We start from the raw sequence: 8,305 nt of genomic DNA on the forward strand, positions 1-8,305 counted from the left end.
TTTGGGATTGCTTATCAACTTATTATAAGTAAAAAAAGTTTAACTTCTTCAAAAACTTCTTATTACCGGTTTGACACTGATATAAGTTGTTTATCCAACACTCAAAATGTTTGTTATCGATGTCACACCAAAATAAGGTGGTGTTTGGGATTGCTTATTTGAAACAACTTATGCGTTTCTACAAAGACATTTATCAACTTATTATAAGTTAAAATAGTTTAACTTCTTCAAAAACTTCTTATTACCGATTTGACACCGGTATAAATTGTTTATCCAAATATTCAAAAGTGTTTATTATCGGTGTCATACCGAAATAAGTCAATAAATTATTTTTATAAATAATCTCAAACACTCATTAAATTAATAAATTATTTTTATAAACAATCCCAAACATCCCTTGAACAAATTTTAAAAATTGTTTGGTGGTCAAACCGTCAAAGTGGTCTCTGATCTGCACTTTATCCATTTTCTAGACTCTGCTACATATTTTCCCAAGTTCTCAAACTCGGTGAAAAGGGTGACTATTAGGGTTTTGGTTTGTTTGATCATGGCCTTTGCAAGCTATTTATCATCTCTTCATGTAGAAGCATCATCAAAGCATTCTATAATAGCTTCTTCTGTTTCAATTTCTCCACAATTCTCATTACCATTATCATCGTCGTCCTCATTTTCATCTTCTTCCGTCAACCGGGAATCTCGAAAGCTTTCGATTTTTCCGAATACAGTCAGAATTGGTCCCACAGGTACCTTTCGTACAAATATGATTCACTTTTGTTTAATTATGCTTTTTGTTTCTTATTGTTGTTGAGTTTTTGGGAAATGTAATGGAATTTGTTCCTCGACTTTTACTTTAAATGTCGGTAATCGATTGACTTGAATCAGTAGCTAATTGCTTGTGAAATTGGTTGAAAGTTTGGGTTTTATGGTGATAGCCTTGAACATTGATCTTTGATCGTAGACTCGTAGTATTTACTTTTTTCCATTAAAAGTGAACGTAGTTCTATAAAATTGTTTGACCATTGGTCAAAACCCCAAATGTTCTCCTGTAATGAAGAAACAAACCTCCAAAAACCTGCCAAATAAAAGGATCATCAATCTTGGAACCAGTCAATGGCATCAATACTGTGTAGTTATGAAATACCGTGGACCAAAAATGTAAGCCATTTGTAGCAAATCAAATCTTGTGGACCAACAATGATATCAATGGCTAGATAATTCTGAAAAAAAGGAAATGTTGCAATTTTCTTTAGGTATGCCAAAATAGAAGGTGTTACAATTTTGATGGGACTTTGAGAGTACCATTTAAAAATTTCTAGACGTAACTTTTGTTTGGATGGGATTTCAAGTTATAGGTAACTCATCCATGCTATAATTGGGGTATGTTTGGTTTCTGTGTCTTGGATTGGAGGTGGAGTAAGAGGAAATCAGGTTATAATTTAAACTAAATGAGCTCCGATTCTTTCTTCTTTTTTTTTTTTTTTTGAAAAAAATGAGCTCCCATTCTAAATCCAAAACCTTGATTTCTGTTCTAGGAAAATCATAAAACCATAGGAAAGCTACTGCCATTGAATCTCTTTTGGATTACTAGCTTCTCCTCAATAGAGCAATAGCAGATGGACCTAAATGAATAAGTTTCAGGAACATTTTCAAAAATAAGTCTTCATGGATTGTCAGCCTCTGCATATCTTTTCTCTTGATGCAGTTTGAGTTTGAGTAGAATTTATGGTTTTGCTTCTTCTTATTAATGATCATATCAGTTTTTTGCTTCTATCTTTTTATGCTTCCCTGGGAAAGCGGCATATGGTGGTTTCATACATGACTTAAACCAAGGCTCAACTGACTAGATTTTATAGGGGTAAAAAAATTCCTTCTAAACCTGAGTAAAGATTCCAATTTCAAAGTGGATTTCGTCATGAAATGGTATAAATGATTTTGTTGGGGCTACTTTCGCACATGCTCCCTTTTAATCTATGTTTTGCAAGCTGGGGGTCTTCATAAAACAGTTCTCTACCCCTTGGGTTAGAGGCAAGATCTGTGTGTATATATTGCCTCCAACCCTACCTCTGTGTGGGGTATACAGGATTCGTTTGGTTTGCCAGGGTGTACTTTTGATGACCTGTAACCCTGCCGTAGGAGTTCATTAGTCTTCCGAAGGTAGTCGTAACTACTAACTAGAACCCAAAAAGACAAACAGATAAAATAGAAAAAAATCCCATTGATTATAGCCACTTGTTGGTTTATGAAAATAATAGAACAAGAAAAATGCAAGCTATAAACAAATAGATTGCTATCTAATAGTGAAAGTTTTGAAACTTGTTCACCTCTGCCTGCTTCGATGTTTCACATACGTGTGAAACAATTTTCACCTCTTATTTTCTTGTTTTTATGACATTTCAGGATTGATAAGTTCAAACAAGCAATCCCAGTTTTGTAGGTGTGGACAAAATTTTCAAGTTTATGACAGTGGTCTATTGACCAAGCTCCTTGCATCTATGTGCTTATACTTAACGGCAATAGGTTATTTTGTTGTTGGATGAATTCTTATTGTTGTATATGAATCGTTTCAGTTAAGGTCAAACCACAAGCTGGTGGTGTCAATTCAGTTGCTGAGGCTTTTACTGAGTTCAAGCACCTTCTTCTACCAATAACAGATCGGAATCCTTATCTCTCTGAAGGGACTAGACAGGTGTTATTGTCTTTTTCTACACCACCCTTAGAGAAAATTAAATAAATGAAAACAAAAGGCATGCATGCACACACACACAGAAACACACTTTTCTTGACCAACTTCCGTAACATCATTAGTCAATTATCTTCTAATAGTATCCACTGTTCATTTTCGCTCCATCTCCTGATATTTGAGATCGTCTCAATCAATGCATTGTTTCTTCTTAGCTTCAAAACCATTCCACTCTTAGCTAGGATATTTCCTCATGCTCATCCAGAATAGCCATCAAAGTCATATGGTGAACTGATTTTCTTACATGGCCTGTGGCAGTTAAACTACATCAGCTTGAATTTTGATCAATGCATCACATATGTTGCGTTACCGTTGCATCAGCCAATCAAATCTGGTCTCTGATATTTGGTCGATGGTACAAAATTGATTGGAACCAATATTTTTTCAAGTTAAATTGGATATTGGATGGAATTCCGAAGTAGAAGCAAGTCTTGATACACACATAGAGAAAGCTGCTATCTCTATTCAACTACATTTGAAGATTGATCTTCTTCATGAAGTGAATGTAGTAAGCAAAGGAAAAAAGATAATATCTCACTAGTGGAACTGTGGCTCTTGTTTTGACTTTCTAGTAGCATGAATTCCCTATCCTCCATCTTTACTCTTTCGTCTTTCTTGTTGGCCTGCAATCTACATCAATACAATATTACATGTTAAAGGTTGATTTCTCTTTATAAATTGGAACATTAAGGTCATTTAAAGAAATTGTTTGATGTACTTATCTTACGTTGTTGCTTTAAAAATTAAAATCCTATTAGAATTCTCATAGGAGGTTGACTAACCTTTCTTTACAATCTTTTTCTCCTTTATTTATATTTCGTTTACAACTCAATTCTCTTGCATTCAAATATCTTAACAGGCTGCAGCAACCACAGCTGCTTTGGCAAAGAAGTATGGTGCCGACATCACTGTTGTGGGTATGTCTCTTAAACATCCTTATTGAAAACCAACTTGTAAAGATAACTTCATATATGCAAACTCTTGTGAACTAATAACTGAAGTTGCATATACTATTTTTCTGTAGTTATTGATGAAAAGCTGAAAGAATCACTGCCGGAGCACGATACTCAGCTTTCAAGCATCCGCTGGCATTTGTCTGAAGGTAGGCTTGCCCTCTTAAGTATGTTGCCCAAATGTTTTTGACTTAGGGGCTGTTTGTCTACTGCTGACCACTGCTGATTCGATCAGCACACCTGACCACTGCTGTTTACCTACTGCTAACCGAGCACCTACCCGGCCAACGTTATTATTTCACTTACCGGGTCATTTTACATATGTTTTCCAGGCCTACCCTTTTAGTGATTAGGGTTTGTCATTTAACATTTAATTAAATAGAGGGTTATAACGTTAACTTTTTTATTGGTAAACACTTGCTAAACAACCATTTTCAGTCAACGCTTACCCAGACTGCCGCTGTTACCAGGTTAACACTTAGGTGGTGTTTGTTTTTTAAGTGGTGCTCTTGGTTTTAAAAAGCGTGATGCGGTCCGATGCGTTAAGGGTCCCGGAAGCCGATGCGTGATGCTGATGCGCTCGCATCACACACGTGATGCGCCCGGTATTCAAAAAATATTTATAAATTAATTCTACATATCAATTTCTACCTTAAAAATACTTACCTATCAAAATACTTCATTTATAACATAAAGTAGTTAAAAAGTGGCATTATAATCTTAAAAAGTTCGTTTTCTACTTCTTTGCTGGTTGTCGAGTATCGACAACAACTCACGTCATGTTTTAATTGATATGCGATGCTAGGTCTCTCACAGTGCGACTTCTACTTCTTCACTGTCGGCTTCTTCTATTAGGTCTCTCATAGTCTCACGTTCTATTTTACTTGACTAAGAAGCCCAACTAAAAACTGAAAAAGGGAGCCCAAAAATACAACATACATGATGTGTTGATGCATAAGTGATGCACGCATCGTGTGATGCGTAGGTGATGCGAGCGCATCATGGAATCGCAACGCATCAGACCCTTTGATGCGTTTTCTTCTGCGCATCACGCATCACAGCGCATAATGCGCGCATTTTTAAACCAAGTGGTGCTGAAGTCTTATTTCACTTCTGATTCATAAGAGGTGGTGCTGAAGTCTTATTTCACTTCTGATTTATAAGAGGTGGTGCCGAAGTCTAAAATCTGAATCAACAAGACTGACTGTTTTTGTAAACATCGGAATTTGTTTAAATTGTCTATTTTACCCATTAAAAATTTACAGTGTTGAACTTATAGATAAATTTATACAATTTCACATATTTATTCACTATTATTACAAAATTTACATCTACATTACATAATTAACATTCATTTAAACTAAAATATGTCATTTAACGGTATTTAACACATTTAAATTCTATTAAAATACATCAATTGAGAGAAGTGATGATTGATTTCGTAAGGATCAATTGAGAGAAATGATCGATTAAGGTTAATCGATTGATAAACGCCGTTGTTGAAGGTTTGAAGAACAATAAGAGGCAATAAGAGGTTGGTTTACCTCTTACCATATAAGAAGACAATAAGACATAAGTGCCTCTGAAAAATTGCAAAAACAAACCGTCTAAATGGCCCTAACTCGTAACGAATCAGACATAAGATGCTGATAAGAGCTTTTTTATAGAAAATAGACAAGGCCTTACCCAATTTGTGTTGGTAAAGGACCCTTTAGTTCTGAAATATAATGTCATGGAGCTATCTATACGGTTAGAACATGGTGGAACCAATTATCCGGTTGTAAATTGGTACGAAATAGGACGAGTTTTAATATGATAGAAATAGGTGCAGCATGGATCGACTTTCCATATCTACCAACTCTTATGGACTTGAGCTACGTAAGTACACCCTTAAATATTCATATTGGATATGGAGTATAATTGAGTCAGTACACTGGAGGACAACCTCATGGTCTAACTTTTTGTAATAGGAATGTAAGATCCGTATCAAAATAGGCTTAGATGTAAAGAAATTCCTGACTAATATCATGTGTGGGAGATGATTGATCCCAACTGTTCATGCATTCGTCTAAATCACCTTCATTTCTCGCTTTCACACACTACAAGCTGGGGGTCTTCATGGAAACAGCTGCCCTACTCTTTTGAGTAGAGGTCGTTTCTGCGTACATCTTGCTCCTCCCAAACCCCACCTTGGGGTGAGACATACGGGGTTGGGTTTGGTTTAAGTTCTCTTCAACTATAACCAAAGCCCAGTTTGTTTGCTTAGTTCATTTAACATTTTGTGTTTTGTGGTCCCTTATTTTATGTGGGTAGGAGAAATGAAGATGGAACCTATTAAACAATGAATGGAGAATGAAGGGAAGTTTCACAAATGAATATAACCTTAGTCGTAGTATTCTCGTCCCAAACACTTGTTTTATTGATTTTGATTGATGAATGTTGGACCTTTCCCCTTAAAAAAGGCGGGTTCCAGGAATTCAAGCTTTTAGAGCGACTGGGAGAAGGGAGCAAACCGACAGCAATAATAGGCGAGATTGCAGATGATATGAATTTAGACTTGGTTATTATGAGCATGGAAGCAATCCATTCGAAGCATGTGGATGCAAACCTGCTAGCCGAGTTCATTCCCTGCCCTGTCATTCTTCTTCCATTGTAGAACCAGTCTCTTCTACCCAACTTTGTAACTCTTAACTCTCTTCTTATAAGGTACTCCCCATCTCCCAAATGCTAAGTCTTCTTTATGATCATTCATCTTCCTTACCAAATTGTTGGTTGAGGTTAGAGATGCTCAAAGAAGCCCAAAAAGCATGGGTCTGGTGAACCTGAAGCCCGGTCCCGACCGAGCCGAAATATTGGCAGCATGTTAGATTTATCTTCTGCCTAAATTTTAGACTAAATCAGCAGCCTTTTCTTTTAAGTTCTTATTTTTCTATAGTTCTTTTAGACTGAGCAAGCTTTATCGTTTCTTTTTGCACACTTTTCACAAGCTGGGGTCTTCTGCTCTTCGAGATAGGGGCCATGTCTGCTACATCCCACCTCTGGGTGGGATAGTACCGTCAATGTTTGGTTTGGCTTGGTTTTTGGATTGAACTAGGTTGAGTTGAGTGGTTGACCCCTCTCTTTTGGTGAATGGTGAGGTTTGAACCCTCGAGTTTGACCTCTGTTGTATCCTTCCCTCTGACAGGCGTTTAAGTTTTTCGTTAAGTGATGCACATATTTGTTTTGTTATCGATTATTTTGTGTTTTATCCCATCTGAAAACGATTTAATGATTTTGGAAGTTGAAAGTAGTTATCAAGACACCATTGGGTATGAATTATGGTATCCCTCCAAGGTGTATTTAGAGAGATGGAATTAACGGATGGAGAACAATTTTGGTGTAATTTCTTTAAACTCAAAGAAGTGATTACGTCCAATTTATTACTTGTTTTTCTTCTCTTGTTTAAACACCTTTAATTATTACTTTTATAAACAAACATTTTATTTAAATGGAGGGACAATTAAATATGAAATCAAACGATTGTTATTTTGCATACAACCAACCGATTTTGGAGATTTGTTGGGGCCGGTTGAGAAATTTCGATTTCGTGTGTAAAGATTTGAAATTAGTATGTTTGGTTTGTAGAATTAGGATAGATTCGACGAAAGAGGCAGGTAGAGATGTGATTGGAACAATTGAAATCCCTAAAGTTCGAACTTGAAATGTGTCATCTTTAAGGGATCTCTAGATCCGTTGTTTGTAGGGTTTCATTGGAATTCTGGGATTTCAAATCTAAATTTTTCTTCAAACCAAACACATCATGACGGGGATGGAGTTCGATTTCAAATCCCGTAAAAGAGATAGGGCCCAAGTGACTCAAAGGCCAAAGCCAGAGGCAAACGTGCGAGTTCCCCATTAGAATAACACCACAAACTTATGTTGTCTTTGTTGCCATTGAGTTGGGAGGAGTGGTATTCAATATTATCTATAGGGATCTCATTCACCTGTAGATGTCAATTTCGTTGGTGAATGGTTCACATGCCGATATCACGAATGGAGGAATATTGATGGTAGACCGGAGTCATCTGCACCTTGGCTTCCTTGGCCATATTCATGTGGTTTTGAATCACTTTTCAGACGTGAGCACACTTGCAATGGTTTGAGTTCTATTCTTTAAACAGTTAAACACCATAATAATTACTCTAGAAAATGCATACATGTAAATACCCTTTTCACCATCCACATGATAATTTTTAAAAAAAAATCATCCTTTTAAATAGTGCAATTACCAATTTACCCTTTATGTAATAGCCAATGCCAGTAGATTTTGTGCAACATTTGCATTTCCAAGAGACGAGTCGTCTAATTTATTGCACCTTGGCCAATTCATTTAATTTCAAAGGCAAAGTACCAATTGTTGAATTACCTTGTCATGTTTTCGGGACCTTTGTCAGAACAGATCTAGAAATATTTTTCAAGATTTGTTATAAACAATGCATAAGCGGTTCTCTGTAACATTCTAATGTTTTTATCTTTTTTTCTTGTTCACGACCAAAATAATTTATAGAAAGTCAAAAAGCCAATAGAATTTGGATATCTGACCTATAATGTCACATGTAATGACGCTACTGGT

At 36.1% G+C, this 8,305-nt stretch overlaps 1 protein-coding gene across 2 annotated transcripts; it reads left to right on the top strand.

The window, feature by feature from the left end:
- Positions 1-466: 466 nt before the first annotated feature.
- On the top strand, positions 467-6,632 carry LOC112513603. Of its 2 annotated transcripts, none has more exons than XM_025119919.1 (5): positions 467-743; positions 2,568-2,686; positions 3,600-3,657; positions 3,765-3,842; positions 6,156-6,632. In XM_025119919.1, exons 1-5 carry the CDS (start codon positions 548-550, stop codon positions 6,347-6,349), a joined length of 645 nt encoding a protein of 214 aa, XP_024975687.1. In that variant the 5' UTR covers positions 467-547; the 3' UTR covers positions 6,350-6,632. The 2 variants fall into 2 exon arrangements, with proteins under 2 accessions (XP_024975687.1, XP_024975688.1); XM_025119920.1 differs by lacking the exon at positions 6,156-6,632 and adding an exon at positions 6,007-6,154.
- The last annotated feature ends 1,673 nt before the right edge of the window (positions 6,633-8,305 follow it).

This window comes from Cynara cardunculus (genome assembly GCF_001531365.2).
Source record: "Cynara cardunculus var. scolymus isolate 2C chromosome LG 5, CcrdV1, whole genome shotgun sequence".
NCBI lineage: Eukaryota > Viridiplantae > Streptophyta > Magnoliopsida > Asterales > Asteraceae > Cynara > Cynara cardunculus.

Bases quoted from the DNA above. Each gene is read 5' to 3' on its own strand.
- LOC112513603 (XM_025119919.1), top strand. From the start codon at position 548: ATGGCCTTTGCAAGCTATTTATCATCTCTTCATGTAGAAGCATCATCA. The intron at 2,687-3,599 runs GTGTTATTGTCT...ATATCTTAACAG, and splicing joins TCTCTGAAGGGACTAGACAG to GCTGCAGCAACCACAGCTGC. The intron at 3,843-6,155 runs GTAGGCTTGCCC...CCCTTAAAAAAG, and splicing joins CCGCTGGCATTTGTCTGAAG to GCGGGTTCCAGGAATTCAAG.